Below are 16,673 nucleotides of genomic sequence, written 5' to 3'. Positions count from 1 at the left end.
TGAGGGTAAAGAGTAAGAAGGTCATGGATCAAAATAAAGCTCTTACTCGTAGGTGTGTGTGCGTGTCTGTGTGTGTGTGTGTGTTCTCGTGCGTCCTGCGTCACCTTGTTGAAGGTGCGGTCCCCGACACTGTGAGCTAACTGCTGGATCTCAGCCTCCTGATCAGCAACACGCTTCTGTTCGTTGAGTTTCTCTGCCAGAGTCTCGAGCTCAGTGAGAGCGAGCTGCAGGGGCAGCCGGTCAGCGTGGGACTGAGGGGTGTTCTTCAGCATGTCCTGACAACAACAACAACAACAACAACAACACGGAGGGTTACCTCACCTGAAGGTGACAGGGAACAGAATAATGCACAGAGTGTGAGGAACATATGATCAAGCTCCTCTTCAGAAGATCCTACTACACAATCTTTCATCTTCACACATATCTGGTTGAAAAGTTTTCAAGATTAAAGATAATTTGTGAATATTTCTGAAGAGAAGGATGATGATAGTGGTAAACTGGCTGCACTTGTGTGGCGTTTTTCTAGTGTTATCAACCACTCAAAGAGCTTTACAATGGAAACCACATTCACCTGTTCACACACTATAATAAAACTCATTTCACATACAGAGCAATTCAGAGTTGAGTATCTTGCTCTAGGACACTTTGAAATCCGGACTGGAGGAGCCAGCGATCGAATCACCGACCTTCTGATTAGTAGACGACAGCTCTACCTCCTGAGCGGCAGGATATCTATGGTGATTAATTCATAAATCAATGTGTGTTGTGTTATTGCTTTGTTGTGTGTTGTCATGTTGCAGGCTCCTGGTTGGGTGGAGCTGAAGACTATCAGGGACCTGGAGGCCACTGTCCTCCTCATAGAGGATAAAAGACCCATCATCCTGTTGCTCAGGAGGCTCCATCCTCCTTGGCACCATGTTGTCTTCTGCTCAGTTAATTCAGCTCCTCTTCTGTTATTCTGGTGCTGGTTCCACCTGTTGGCCTTACTTTATCTTATGTTATGTTAGTTAAGTAAAAACTAATTTCTGTGTCTTCTCTTACAGAGCCAGGCCATGAAGCAGAAACCTTGTTAAAGACAGAAAACATTTGGTGCATGAAGCGTGATGTGCTGCAGCACATTAAGGTTCAGGCTGGTGAGAAACCCCCCCCCCCTGTTATCAGCTGGTTCCACTGGTGTTCGCTCACCTGGTCCGTTCAGGTCTGATCAGCTCCAGTGATTTCATCTCTATCCCCTCTGTCACTTTTCATGATGGCAGGAGAATAGATTGATCAGATGCACTAACAACCTGCTTGACTTTGTTTTTTAATATCAGGTAATTGAGAGGGGAAAGATTTAGAGCCATGTTTTACCATTCAGGACCCACAGTGCACTGCAGCAGAGGCATGAGTGTCTTTCACTTCCTCCTGTCAGAAAGTCCAACTCAAAGTTTCAGGACTTGAAATGAAACCAAATATTCCAGCGGAGGCAGTTAGTCTGAGCGGCAGGGCACAAATCACAAACTGCCCCTGTCTGTGCACTTCCTGTTTGAAATGCAGACGAGCTTCCTCAGCAGGGATCAGAGTCAGCGCAGCGTCAGTCACATGACCGTGTTCTGGGTCATGTTTGGCTTTTTGTAAAGAAGGACATGCATGATGGTCCTGATGATACTGATTGTGATGATTATGCATGAAGAATGATTCATTTTTAACCACATAAAGCAAAGTTTGAGCACAGCCTACAGGTGTGGACAGGTGTGGACAGATGTGGACAGGTGTGGACAGGTGTGGACACGTGTGGACACGTGTGGACAGATGTGGACAGGTGAGGATAGGCGTGGACAGATGTGGACAGATGTGCAGATCATGTTCAGTAACTGGAGGTTGTGTTTTCTTGCAGCTCATGAGGACAAGTCACTCACCTGCAGCAGCAGGATGAACTGAGGGAAGCGTTGGATGGGTTTGACCATCAGGCCGTACAGAGTGATTCTGTCGGGACTGGACGCCTGTTTTTTCTGAAAGTCAGATGGAGGGAAGATTTAGTGACTGTTGAAAGTCTAACATGTCAAAAAGACACCATGTAGGGTGACATCAGGGTCTGTGGGGAGGGGCAGCCCTCACCCACTGAATCACATTCAACTCTGTTATACTCTGCCCTGTTGACATCAAAACAACAATCTACACCTGCGTATTTTCTTTCTTTCTTTCATGTTGTTTGCTGGTGTAATCAGACCGACAGAGATGGGATGACTCCTCGTCCATTTCAGACCTTATTATCTAAGTCTAAACTGATCCTAGATCTGCACCAAGTGTCAACCCACTGTGACGTCACCCACTGGCTTGTGAGCTGCTGTTTTGATGCCTAAAGTTTGTAATTTGTCCGTCGCCATCTTGGTTTTTTGAAACCAGAAGAAACCATATTTGGAGGAGAAGGTGGAGCTGAGGTGGAGTGAGGGGTGGATCTGACCTGCTCTGTCCTCTATCCTGATTGTCAGACAGGTCTCTGTGTGTGGTACAGTCTGTCAATCACACGGTAGCCCCGTCCTAATGCATCCCCTGCTTTATGCTCTATTTTCCTCTAAATGGACCATAATGTAAAAAATGAACATCATGTTGTGTTGAAGAAGACTTGAAACTAGAGACTGAGACATAAACTCATCAGGAAAACTTTTACTGAGGTAATAAATCAGTGAGAAGTAGAGACATTTTCACATAGACTTCAATACAATCAGACTCTGTTTACAACCAGTGGAGTCGCCCCCTGATGGTCATTAGATAGAGTCTACATCCAGTTTTATAAAAAGTCTATGATCTGCTCTCACAGATTTGTGGCAGCCTGTGAGGACCGGTCATCAGCAGCACCTCAGCACTGTTGGGCTGATGGACCAAAATATCCATGAAGTTTTTTCGCTCTGTCTCTGTGGGCCTCGTGTAATAATGTAGTAATGACTACTGCGTACTCATGTAATAATAAAGTATAGCTACTGAGTAAAGTATTGGTAAACACTACGACCACCTTTTTAAATGAGTGTTTGTTGAGTGCAGACTGTTGATTGGACAAAACAGAGACAAGTTTCAATTCTGTCAGACAAACAACTGAAAAAGACGAACGGTGCAGATTTAACAGGTTTAACAAACTCCGGTTTAAAAAACAGTGCGAGCACCTTGAGGAAGTCCAGGAACGCAGGTTTAGACAAGCAGGCCTTCTTGATCAGTGTCATGGCGTTGGTGAAGTTGTTGATGTAGTCACTGTACACGTCCAGCACCATGGACTTTGAAAACTGTGGAGGAAAGAGAGTCAAGCTGCTGAGTCTGATCAATAACTGAGTTACACATCAATCGGTAATTGTTCTTTAATGGACAATTCAATTCAACTATGTTCACAATACAAATCAAATAACTAGATGGAAGTCTGTCTCTCTCTCTCTCTCTCTGTCTCTCTCTCTCTCTGTCTCTCTCTCTCTCTCTCTCGCTCTGAACGAAACAGAAATCATGTTACCACTTTCTGGTGAAGAGTTTTCAGACAGCTCATCAACGATGGATCAATGGATGATTATCAGTACTGATTATTATGAAAGGCACAGCAGTCTTGAAATTGGACATGTTCAGCAGGATGATGATGTTTAAGTGTCCGATGAAGTTTGTGGTTCTAGATGTTTTCGTGGTTGTTCCTCCACAGCTTTGGCCTTACAGGTATCACAGCCTGGACATGTTCACTCACGCAGGTCTGAGACTGATCGGTCGGTCAAAGGTCATGACCGATCAATCAGTCTGATTCTGATCACCAGCCGCTCAATCGGTGCAGCTCTGATTTTAATGTTCAGAGCTCCCAGTGAAACAGTCACTGATTCTTTTTATGAACACTCATTTAACACTACTTCTGCAGGAACTCACTAATAAAGACTTTGTCACCCCCCCCCCGACCTGCTGGTGCCCAAAGGTAACAGTTGGGCTCAGGTTCAGGGAATTATCTACAAAATGATGAACCACAACATCTTATGGGATGAAATGGTTTGAATATTTCACTCAGTGTAAAAATCATCAAGATCCAATGACTCAAGATTTTTCCAACCTTGAAGCAGACTAATTATTGACTGATCACATCAGGTAACTTCTGATCCTACTTCCAATGTAAAGGACGGCACTGCCAGTATTTTACCTTCTAATAATCATCAACACATTAAAAGACCAAAACCAGAATATTGCGTTTGGTGACATGTCCACGTCTGATGAGGGTCAATGTAGTCTGTATGTTTCCTTATGCTTCCTTTACCTTATGATGCAGTTTAATGCTCTGACACAGACACTGAGCCTCAGTCATTAAGGTTTTTCATATAATGGTTCTAATCATCTTCTTGGAAAAAGAAGAAGTAAGAAAAGTGTCTGGTTCACAAAATGTCTTTAGAAATAAAAGTTAACATGGCCGCTAAGGTTTAAAGTTCATAAGTATTATTAAATTAATTTTACTCTCATAATTAATCTGGATTAAAAACAAGATAATTGAGGCAACAAATTGAATCTGGTGGTTAAAAAAAGAGAGCGAGTTGCTTCGACCATTACGATCAAATACAGCGTGATACTGATGGAGGGTGTCGCCGTTAAATTTTATTAAGGTTCTTCATATTAAAGGGAAATTAAGATTAGTTCACTTGTTCTCTTGGTTAAAACTACCAACTACCTATGAAAACATTTATATAATGTTCTCTGGAGGAGAAACCTGATGATGTCATAGTGATGTCATCAGCAGGAGACTTCAGAGACACCAGTGACCCACTGGACTTGTCTTCTCAGAGGGAAGAACAAGGCAAAAACACAGAAACGAAGAAAGAAAGAAGAAAAGGTCTCCGTGACTCACCGAGGCGACAAACAGGTCTCCGATCTTCTCGCTGTGATCCCACTCGGCCACGCGGGACGCCAAGGCGATCTGGAACATGGAGTGACACTGATGGATCTCCGGCAGACGGTAAAAGATCTGACGCACCTTCTTGGGGCTCAGGATCCAGTTCTGTGGCTCCAGCAGAGGCTTCTGGTACTCCTGACAGAGACAGAGAGGGCAGCTTTACTGTGGAGCCGTGGTCAGGTTTCTCTCAGCAGGGTTATATAACAAACACAGCGTGTTTCTCTTTCAGTTTTGCCTCAGTGTGCCCTTAACTGAACTACCCTGTTAATGCTCCAAACTCTGCATTTTAATGTGCTGAGTCATTTCTTAACAGCTAAAAATTACAAAAAATAAGTTGTCAGGACTTTTAAGTATATTTATACAGTACATTGATATTAACATGAATCACAGAGAGAGAGGGATACCACCATCATCACTGCTGTTGTTATGGTCAGTGCCTAACAATCTTTTCCACACATCAACTGAAGAACTGAAACTTTAGAGTGAGTTAAAAAAAAAAGTCTCCAGATGAAAACTGTCCTGAGACAGCTGGACCCAACGTACAAATAAAGCCTCTCCACACTGACATGCAGCGGTAGACTTGTTACCTGAGGACAGATGGGACTCACCTGGAGGATTCTCTTGAGAGAGTCCAGGTAGCTGCTCTCACTCTGCACAATGGAGCTGAGGATGAGACGTCTGACAACCTGAAGGAGGAGGAGTGAGAAGCTCTGACATTCACATCAATCTGGGATAAACCTGTATTGACTATTAACACACTGTTTTAACGGCACCACGCTGCATATTGCAAAACACCAATTTAGCCAATTAGCTCATCGTTTTTTTAGGTCGTGTTTGTCTTTTCATGCTACACATCTGGTATCATTTTGAATCTGTTTGCTATAAGTGTACAGTATTTACAGCAATTTCTATAATATTCATTCATATACTAAAGCAAAATGTAATCAGATCCACTACTAAACTACTTATGAATGTGTCTGTAGCCACAGAGTTACTGAGTAACACAGAAAACACATCATCTGTACTGTAAAGGTTGATATGGTAAATTCAGTATAATGAACATTTCCACAACAGTGTTTAAATCAGTACAGTACAGTCACCACTCTGCTGCTCTCACTTTCTCTTTTTAGTGCCACTACAGTTTTCAGTCACTAGTTTATTCCAGTGGCTTCTCCTCAGCGTTTTGTGTACATCTATAAAATTCAACTTCACTTCCTGCAGATGAAAAACTTCAACCTTAGAAAAGCACCTTACAGCTAAAGGTCTGGTTCTGTCAACAGTTCAGGTAAATAAACCCCAGACTACAAAGTCAGATTATAATTTATACTGATTTTCATATTTAAGGTAAAATTTATAACTGTATCAGTTATTGGGGTTAATCATTGGAGGCAGTGAAGCTGTAATGACTGTGATACAATAAACCGTGTGCTAGAAACTGATTTTATCTCTGTGCAGCACAGTGCTGAAGAACATAAACTGGCCTTTCACTGTTATCTGCTCTGATACACAGACATTTGGCCAGTGCACACACACACACACCCACACACACACATCTGAACACACACCTGCTGACTGCTGAGCCCCTCCGGCATGGGGCAGAGTTGTGGTGGAGGGTGCTTTAACTCACACACAGACACGTCCATGTAACCTGCATCGTCCTTCCCCTCACCTGAAAAATTAAACACAACCACTTTGTTCACACAGAGAAATGAACATGAAGGTGTCTCTTCAGGTAGGACTGTTACAGACACTTACACAATGTCAGCTTTAAATGAGCTATAAGTAAGTTTTGCTATTGCTACATAACCAACGTTAGCATCAACAGCTTCTTCACAACATCAACCTTCTTGTTTTGCTTCTATTTCTATCACTTTTCTGCTATGGAAGTTCGCATGCTAACCAGCTGGCCTCTGTCCGGCCCATCTCATCATTTTCTGATACCGAGTCACTGTAGCGTCCGGTCCGGACTGAGGAAGTAGCAGCTCAGAGGACGTATTACACTTTCTTGTATTGTAAACACAACGAACCATCACCGCTCCAAGAAACAACACTCAGCAGCAGAGAAAACTTACAAGTAGTCCCTTTAATTCCAACTCATGATTTTGTGTCTGTAATATTCATTGTGACATCTTTAAAATGCAGCCTGTCCTCCAGAGAAGTCAGTCAGTCCTTTTTCATTGGAAGCATTTACCAAATCCATATTTTGGTTATTTTTTGTTTTCTGAGAGAATTAACAAAAACTATTTGTGCCCAGTTTTTTTCAGTTTACCCATAGTTACACCTGCCTGGTTCTAAGTGTCTTGGACCACTGGAGTCTTGGTGCCAAAGAGACTACAAATCTGATTTCCAAGGAACTGAACATATTGTGTGAACTTGTTGGTCCCAGCGTTTGTACCTGTGGAGTCTTTCCTCTGCAGGAACGACACTTTACGAATCATGGCCAACCTCGTCTTTTCTAAACCATCCTTGGTACCGTTTCTCGCTGCTTTCATAAACTGCTGCACCTGGAGAACACAGAACAGATGTATAATCAAGGTTACTGCACATAATAAAAAAAATTATCTTATTTGACCAAAACTAGCATGTGAGCCACATCACTCTGTTGGCTGATCCCAGTTTGTCCACTGAGATCATTTCAGCCTACCTTAGTGTCACAGCTCTGTTTGAGTTGAGCAACATGAGGTGTACCGAGACGCACCGCCAGCTCCCTCCTGGTGACGGCACAACGCTCCTTCAAACTCAGCACATCTGCAGGCAGCTGGCAGAACGACACCAGACAGGAGAGCAGATTAACACACTGACAACAGGTCATAAAGACAATTTTTATTATTATCTTATTTTCATCTTAATTCAGTGGGCTGGTTTCTTTTTATCAGCCCCATGTCTGCGTGCGCCTGTCATTCAGGGTGTGCAGAGCGTGCAGCAGGACTGGGCTCAACGGCCAATCGCGATATCTAATCAACCCTCACTGAGCCGAGACACAACGTGAAGCGACTGAGCTGTTTATAATGTTCAGTTATTTATTTGTCACCTAAAATAAAAAATAGCAATTAAAATATTTGCAGTGGAGCGCCTCATATCTGACATAGTTTAATGATAATTTAATTTAAGAGAGCTCAGATGTTTCCACCAACATACACAGAGCTGTAGCCACATTCAGAGCATCATTAAGGCCTGTGGATGAAACACAGCGTCCTCATGAAATTATACGGTTCTATCTCTGTTCTGAGCAGTTCTGAGATATTGAGTTTCAAAGTTTGTGGATTCCAAATAACAAAACTGATTTGATAGACTATCAACTATCAACAAATAATAAAAACACCTCACATCGTGTTAATAGGCTGTTACAGAATAAAAATATGTGTGTAACTCAATTTTGACAGATAGAACCACATACAGTCGTTCTTATTGGACGACTGGACAACTACGATTAGACTCTCTCTGCTAAGCAACCACTGAGAACACAAATCCTCCCAGAAAAACATGAAGATCCACCAAAAACAGTTTGTTTAACTAAATTATGCTGCAACTTGAAAGAAACAAGATAATGGAGGAAAATGTGTGATCTGGATTAGACAAGGACGGGAAACTCAGACTCATTCATGATTTTACCCATAATACCATTTGTTTGCTAGTTTTACACAACCCGACATGGTAACTCAGCCTGGAAAAGACTCTGTGACCAAAGTGCTGATTCCAAGTCCTGTAGAGCCATTTGAACTGAGCTGCAGGTAAAGACACCAGCAGCAGTACTGAACAGGTCTGACCCCAGTAAAAAAAAAACAACAACTAATAATTAAAGGGTCATTCCACCAATTTTACACATGAAAATAAGCCAAGTGACAAACAAGTGGTACAGTATGTAATGAAGCTGTGTTGCATTTGGTTGTTTACATGAAAAGTAGCAGAACTGGTAGAGAGCAGTGGACCAATCACAGCAGGGCTGAGTGCTACAGGAATATTTGGAGTCACTTCACTTCCATAGTATAGACTTATTAAAATATGATTTGAAGTCAGGTCAGAGGGTGACAGTTTTCCACACTTCAGATAATGTCACTCAATACCCAGCTGTAGTTATTAAAGTCACCCAGATCCTTCATTTATCAATTTTTTATTAACTTTGAATGCATCCTTTAAAACACCTACCTCTTTTATCAGTGAATCTCTTCATACATACACATCACTTCTCCTTCAGAAACCTCATGAAAACATGCAGCTCATCCACTGAGAGTCGTCCACAGCATGAAAGCCCAGCTGATAAACCTCTGTCTCATCACTAACTTCAGAACACCTCCGCTCTGAAAGCTCACCCGAGTGTGTCATTTTCAAAATACTAACACATGAGCTGGTGGGGAAAGTCCGACAGCAGGAGCAGCACATGGCAAAGCAGAAGACAGAAGTGCTGACAGTGCGAGGGACAGCCAGAAATAATCCACTTCCTCTTTTCATCAAACCAGGTTTCATTCACACTGTACTTCAGCTCTGACCGAGCTGTGGTTATCCCTGCACGAGGTGATTTCTGGGTTGGACCAGTGTGGACTAATCACGGATTCATGGATCTTTTTATCACAATATTCATTACATTTCAATTCAGCAGAATAAATGCTACAAGAAGATGTGGAACAGCCCTCCACAAGATTCTTCCATCAACACTTGGTCGTCTTTCAGTTCACTGTTTCGAGTTTACAGACCACATTTTTCCACTGTGTTGGTTCAATCCCAGCACCCACACATTTATAAGTGTTAAAAGTGTTAAAAGAGAAATTTAGGATTTAAAGGTCCCATATTTTACAATTCTCCTGTGTTTTATTTTAAGTGTTGATATATACAAAAGAAGATATATCTGTGGTTTTAAAAACCAAAAGTTAGTTTTACATCTCCTCTCTCAGGCTTCTCTCTGGAGCTCTAGTAACAACAGGTCAGTCAGCCAATCAGAAGAAAGGAGAGGCAAAGTCTCTTCTCTTCTGATCCAATAAAAATATAGAAGATTTCAGGTAAACACTCAGAGAAACCAAATCCTGCAAGGTTGGATCGTGGGTCCAGGTGGGTGGGGCTTGGGGTGTGGCTGAGAGTGGCAACTGCTTTGTTGTGACATCACAAAGTTCCAGAAGTCCTGACGGCTGGTTTTAAGGCTCAGTGTCTGAATACAGGCTGTGTGCATTTCTCTGTGGACTGAGGCTTTGATACTTTCACAGCATTAATATAGAACCTAGACCTGCTTTATAATCACAAACACATGGACATCTACCTTTAGACTGTGTTTAATTTAAAGGTAAAAGTAAATGTGCTTCACTTGGGGTTATTCGCTTATAGACTTAAAAGAAAATCTCCAAACCTTGCTGCTGCTGCAAACTGGAGGAGAAGCAGATTCACTGTCAGACAGTTCATCATAACTGTCAAACTCACTGGAACTCCAGCCGTTGGAGCTGCGGTGATCAGGTCTCTGGACATCCTCATAGATGTTGTCCACATCTGCACACAGACGCCAACAGATGAACAAAACACAGTGTAGTTCCATATAATAACAGAGATCAAAGTTGAGTCTCTTCGTCCACAGCATTACTGCTCATGTTAAATACTTCTCTGTGGTAGATTGTTCGTAGACTTACCTTCCACCGGGTGCTGTAGGTTTTCAGCAGGCACGTCATCGTAGATGACCTCTGGTTCTTCGACCTCACTGTCAGGGCTGCAGGTCACTGTACTCTGGTTGGCTGGTTTTTCTACACCACCTGTGGGTTGTTCAGTCTGTGGACTGACTGAAGAGGACGCCTCATCCTCAGCAGCATCCTCCTGTTGTAGATTGACCCCATTTACTGCACTGCTGGACTCCAAACCACCTTCTGGCATTAAAGAGGACTTTCCTACAAAATAAAGTAGCACAGTGTTAAAGGACCAGACCATAAATACCTTTTGCACTTATTCCTGGAATTGTAATAGTGATTCATCAAAGTACTCACCACTGGAAAAAGTGAAATTATTTCTGTTATTATTACTCTACCAGTATCATAGCTCTGTCACCACACTAAGTACTGAGTCAGTTTACTGCAAAATGCATGAAGGAGATAAATTCCACAGATATATGCCCTTAACTTTATGTTTTAGTAAACATGGCCACTCGACAGAGACTTCTCAATGAAAAAAGCCTAGTTTCAAAATAAAAGCCCCATAAAAATACTATACTGTATGTCCATATGGATAAGATTTGTGCTGCCCCCCACTGGCCAATTTTAAGATAATTTTACAAACTTGGTTTAAGATGAATATCTATCAAGTTGTGTGATGATTGGACAAACACGTTGATTCATGGCACAATTTGCTCCAGGCTCATGCTCATGTGTGGAACAGGTGGTGCCTCCCACTGAGCAATTTCAAAATAGGCACTTCAAATTTTTCTTTTCCTCACTGTTATTTAAAGCATCACCATCAGGCCGATTGTACTCAAATTTCATAGGAAGCATTAACACATAATTTTCTCGTCTGAAGTTTCATGTCTCTAGCTCGTTCGAGCTCACAGCAAATTGAGCGAAGGCATAAAGTGGTACATTATTATGAATAGGCCCCGCCCACATGCAAGGACTGAAATGTTTTAGATTCATAATGATTGGACAAATTGTTAATGAGTTATGTCCAATTTATCTGCTTAGCCCCACCCCTTGAGAAGTTTGTATTTAATATTAATATATTCAATATTTTGAAAACCAAATAAGATATTAACAACCTTTGAACAGCTTGGTCTAATGATAATCTATAGAAAATGTGGTTGCAACTGGTTTTTAAAAAAAATTAAAAATGGCATAAAAATCCATCATGGCTTTTTTCTCGAGCGCTTGTGTCTTAAATTTTAAGTCAATTGGACTAATGTTGTTGTGGCCTTTACAAAATTGCACTTTCAGGCCTTAATTACAGCGCCACCATCTGGCTGGTTGGGCCCATATTATTTGAGAAGCACATGCAAATCATTTCCAGTTATTGGGCCAAGTTCCATGTTTCTTATTATAAATTAATAAGAAAAAGAAGAAGAAGGAGATGAAGAAGAAGAAGAAGAAGAAGAAGAAGAAGAAGAAGAAGAAGAAGAAACAAAAATAATAGGGTTCTGCCAACAAGGCAAAAAAATATGTTGACATTTTTTTTGAGCTTTGTCAAAAAAGTCAAAATAAGATTCCAACAAAAAATGGTAATATTTCAAGTACAAAATTGTAATATTAGTATAAAAACTTTACATTAACAGCAGCTTATCACCAATAAAAAAGCAAAGTACTGTCATTGTCACTGAGCTGAAGTAAATGATGCCGTGGAAATTTAGATTATGTTGAATGTAATCCACTACAGTACAGGTGATTTTGTTCCCTTTCATATTATCACATATTTCAACAGTGCATAGTTTGTATCATCACATGTAGAAATCTTGTGCTTACTTCAATATAGAGCAATCTGTCAAACTCCAGTACCTCTCCATATACACTCCCGCTATGTAAAAATATTTCCATACAGAAAAATGTAAAAACTGTGGTTTATGAATGTCTGATGTGTAGTTCAGTTCTACAAAGGGACTTTGGCCACTTATTTGTGCAGGACTCATGTTGGTGTGAAGTCTTTCATTTAGACTCTGTCTCCAGGCTGTTTCAGAGACATAATAATCATCATTATTGTCCCTGTTGTTGTTCCATCTGGAGATAAGGTTCATAAAACTTCATACACCTGGAATATGTTTGGCTTCAGGAGTCTTTGTTGAGCAGGGCTCAGGTTGTACAACATCATTTAAATGTGTCATATAATAATTTCTGCAGGTGTAAGGACATGTGACCTGTGTCTTGGTGTGACCTCCATGATTCAGGTACTGCCATCAATACTTGTACTACATCACTGCCTGAGGTACGACTGTCTCCCATAATCCTTCAGGTTCTCCTGGATGAAAGCTGCTGGAACATGTGGCGTCCGGCTATCACGCATTGCTCCCTCTCATCCACTTGTACAAATACCCAGCATCTAACAGCTGATTATCCTGGATACACACACTCTCTCCAGAAACTGTCTAGTTTGTGCTGCTGTGTGTTGCACAGAAGGACACACACTTCACTTCAATTCATCAGGCTTATTCTTCTTAAACATATTCGTCTTCTGGACAAATTTCAACACGTAACTACTCCCACAGCTTTGAGTAAACAGCATCAAAATGTACAGTTTGATCAGAAATAGTGTACTGTGACTTTTAGTAGAAATTCAAGTAACCATGGCAACATAAAGACAATGATCAAACCTATAGATACAGCACTGCTTCAGGTTCTCCTGGATAAATACAACCATCACATCCATTCTCACCAAGCAGCAGGCACACTCAAATCTTCTAACTGATTATTATTCTAATTATTTCTGTCTCACCCACACACCTGGGTTCAGGAGTCGAGTAACTGAATATTTTCCTTCATTGACTGAATTTTTTGAACAACAAAAAATGAGGCTGATCTACCACAACGCTAAATAAATCACACAAGAGAAGTCGTCTGAGAGTTCAGGCTACAGCAGGTCGACTGAGTTCAATTCAGTTTATGTGAATGGTTTGTTCCGATTTTAATCATGATAATCTACTTATTTGCCTGTTTAGGCACAACGACAGCTGTGTTTTACTTCCCTCTGCTTTCACTGCCGGAAAAAAAAAATTCTTTCACCTGCTTCGTGTTGACATGAAAAGTGAGGAGCTGGTGTCTCTGTTCATCTTTTCTCTCCACGTCCTCAGAAATCACCATAATCTGTGAGTTGTATATTAAATTTCATTGTTTATCTTTAAAATTACAGTTTTTGAAATTAAATTCTATTAAATAGGCGTAAAATTAAAATGATGGGTTATAACAGATTACCCTGTGAGTCATGGGTTATGATGCTAAGATGATGATGATGATGATGATGATGATGACAGAAAAGTAAACGGTTAACTGTTTTTTGTGCTCAGGCCGTGTTGTCTTTACCAGAGAATCCAGTTCTCTTTATGGATCCACCTGCAGGTGTGTGATCACTGTAAAGATTCATTCTCCCCTTCAGGGGAGATGATGACACATATGAACAGGTTTATCACACACCTCACTGTGACCTGTCAAGACTAGCATAACACAATTAACAATAACCTGTGACACACACACACACACACACACACACACACACACACACACACACACAGTCCCACTAGCTCAACACTCCCACACGTGCTACAGAAGAAGCTCACAGAGCAGGAACTGGATCTACATCACAGAGGAGCAGAGGACAGCTAGCTGTTGCTAATGCTAACTGCTGGCAGGGAAATGCTTCACCGGCTGCTCTTCACTGCTGGCGGGACATCTGAAGAGTAACTACTCTATTCCAACAGGACCAGGCTCAGATGTAACTGAAACACAACATCTTACATTAGCTACAAGCTAGCTGCTACCAAAGTGAACACCACAGGCAGGTTGTGTACCTTTGTTTAGTCGCAGTGTGAGCTCTGAAACCACACTGAGCCACTCCTTGGCTCGATGTGATGTCTGGACTGTCCGAATGAAAGCACAACACAAAAAAACACAAAAACATCCTCACTTTGTTGAGCGTGTGGACACAGAGCAGCTCAGCTGCAGGGCTGGGTGTGGGGCCGGGTTCCTTTTATTCTCACCTTCATAAACGCTGTTTGCTTTCCAGAAGCTCTCGGACTCTCCCGTCACTCCCAGATCAGACGAGGTGGAACGTCTGCAACAAGATTTCAATCTAAAGGTCAAAGAACTTTTCAGATTTATCACTTTAAACTGTCTGCAGTGGCAGTCAGCTGATCCTCAGGGCTCTTAAAACCATTAACAAGGCATTTTATCAGCATGGAGGGGGCTCTCCAGATCAGAGGTCCATGTGTGACCTAAGTCGTATACAGTGATGTAGAGCATGAACCATGTGCATGAAAGTTTAAAGCTCCTGAATAAAACTAATAATTACACCTTTATTCAGTTTATTTGTTTCTTTGTCAAACTACATTTCCCAAGAATCAACTTTCATGTTTAACTGAAGCGTCATGTTTATCAATGAAACAACAGTCCAGTGCAAATCACGTGAGATCAGTCAGAGCCTGGTAACAGGAACAAAGTGCAGACATGATACCTGTGATAGTGAACAGCAGACGGTGTGTGGACTCCCACCACATTACTCTGTGTGTTAATATACTATTATATACTATGTTATATGTGCTCATGGTCAGTCTGTCTGCCTGTGTCACCATCATCTCCACCCCAAGGACAAAACCTCAGGACAAGACAACACAAGGTGCTTCTCACGGCTCTGCTACTCGGCCACGAGGAGACGCTATAGTGTCTAAATATACGTCTGTACTGTTGGTGTAACTTCCCTCAAAACTTAAAGGACTTTCTACGGTGGCCCTGAGAGCTCAACACACGTGCTGCAAATATTCACAACACAACAGAAGTGTTTCCAGGGGACACAAAAAAAGTGATGAACCCGGCTGTACATGCATGGATGTATTATTGTACATGTATTATAATACATCCATGTATACTTGTTGTTCAATGCTTTTAACTTAAGTCACAAAGTATTGAAGTGCGTCACTTTTTAGTGTCCCCTGGAAACACTTCCGTTGTCATCTGTGCTACTTGCAGCGTGACTGTGGATTTGGTTGTGTTGTGAGTATTTGCATCACATGTGTTGTCAAATTAAAGATGTTTTGTGAATTTGTCTATTTGCAAGTGTTGTCTCAAGGTGCAGTGTGTTGAGCTCTCAGGCCCACGTTTCTACATTGTGTTGATTATCCTACAGATGTGCCAACACATTTTTACAGTTGTAGTTTTGTACTTGTTTCTCTAGACTACACACCTCTGGTATTTTTACCACCATCCCATTTTAACATAAATACACACACAGACACACACACACACACACAGACACACACACACACACACACAGATTTTAGAATCATTCATTCGTCATCATTTATTCCACCATGACTTACCCCTCTGGTGACTCTCTGACTTCCATATCTGGCAAAAGAGCAGATAAGAACATCACTTTATAATCTACAAGCACAGACACTGTCACTGAAATACATTACCAACATTCACCTGAGCTGTGCTGCTGGGTCAGGGAGGGGTCGTGGCCCCCCTGCCCTCCACTCAGGCTCCGCCCCCCCATCTCCTGGGCTGAGGTTGTCTTGGCGTAAAGGTCTGACTGTGTTGTGTGTGTGGTCCATTCACTGTCCAGGAGAGAGCCAGAGCTCGTCTCTGGAGGGCCTTCGTCACTGTCGTCAAACTGAAACTTCTCCCCCTGCTCATCTTCATCCTCATCATCCTCTATGTGTGACAGCCCGTTAGACACAGACACTGAGGAAGGAAAACAGAGATTCAGTTTCCTTCCTGCTACAGCGAACTTACAGGAAATGAGCACAGACTTTCAACTCAAATCCAGACAACAGGTGATTCTGACTTTGCAATAATTGGTTTTCTCCCTTCACTGCCAACAAAAACTGAACGTTATGAGCTTTACAGAGACAGTATTTTATTACAGGACAGTTAAAATAATAATGACAACAATTACTGCCGACTACAGAGTAGAAAGAACCTGTTAACTCCAGACAGGGACTTTCCAAGCAGGACTCGCCTGGGAAAAAAATTATTAATGAAAGAGGAAAACTGTGCCTGGACCCAGACCTCTGAGTAACACCCATGATTTAAACAGGTCTGCTCACTGACAGCTGTCTCGCTGGCTGGAGAAACAACTGACCAATCACACCTCTGGAGGCGGGATTAAGAATGTTGACATCATCTTCACACATACTGTA

General features: G+C 41.8%; 1 protein-coding gene across 2 annotated transcripts in view; it reads right to left on the bottom strand.

Moving 5' to 3' along the window:
- Nucleotides 1–16,673, bottom strand: part of LOC139620025 (rho guanine nucleotide exchange factor 10-like protein) — a 40,413-nt gene that overhangs the window by 13,795 nt on the left and 9,945 nt on the right. The window contains exons 3-15 of one of the 2 annotated variants that reach the window (XM_071475149.1): nt 15,958–16,215; nt 15,849–15,876; nt 14,514–14,587; nt 10,486–10,737; nt 10,212–10,348; nt 7,521–7,634; nt 7,272–7,380; nt 6,442–6,545; nt 5,485–5,562; nt 4,832–5,011; nt 3,141–3,257; nt 1,899–1,991; nt 105–275 (exon numbers count right to left, since the gene is read on the bottom strand). In XM_071475149.1, the coding sequence (XP_071331250.1) occupies nt 105–275; nt 1,899–1,991; nt 3,141–3,257; nt 4,832–5,011; nt 5,485–5,562; nt 6,442–6,545; nt 7,272–7,380; nt 7,521–7,634; nt 10,212–10,348; nt 10,486–10,737; nt 14,514–14,587; nt 15,849–15,876; nt 15,958–16,215 (1,715 nt within the window). Of the gene's footprint in view, nt 1–104; nt 276–1,898; nt 1,992–3,140; nt 3,258–4,831; nt 5,012–5,484; nt 5,563–6,441; nt 6,546–7,271; nt 7,381–7,520; nt 7,635–9,022; nt 9,947–10,211; nt 10,349–10,485; nt 10,738–14,513; nt 14,588–15,848; nt 15,877–15,957; nt 16,216–16,673 lie in introns of those variants that run through there. The other variant, XM_071475150.1, reaches the window with a different exon arrangement.

This window comes from Trachinotus anak, unplaced genomic scaffold, assembly GCF_046630095.1.
Source record: "Trachinotus anak isolate AG129_WGS33_773 ecotype Australia unplaced genomic scaffold, CSIRO_AGI_Tana_v1 ptg000004l, whole genome shotgun sequence".
NCBI lineage: Eukaryota > Metazoa > Chordata > Actinopteri > Carangiformes > Carangidae > Trachinotus > Trachinotus anak.
This window is presented reverse-complemented; position numbering and strand designations above follow the sequence as displayed.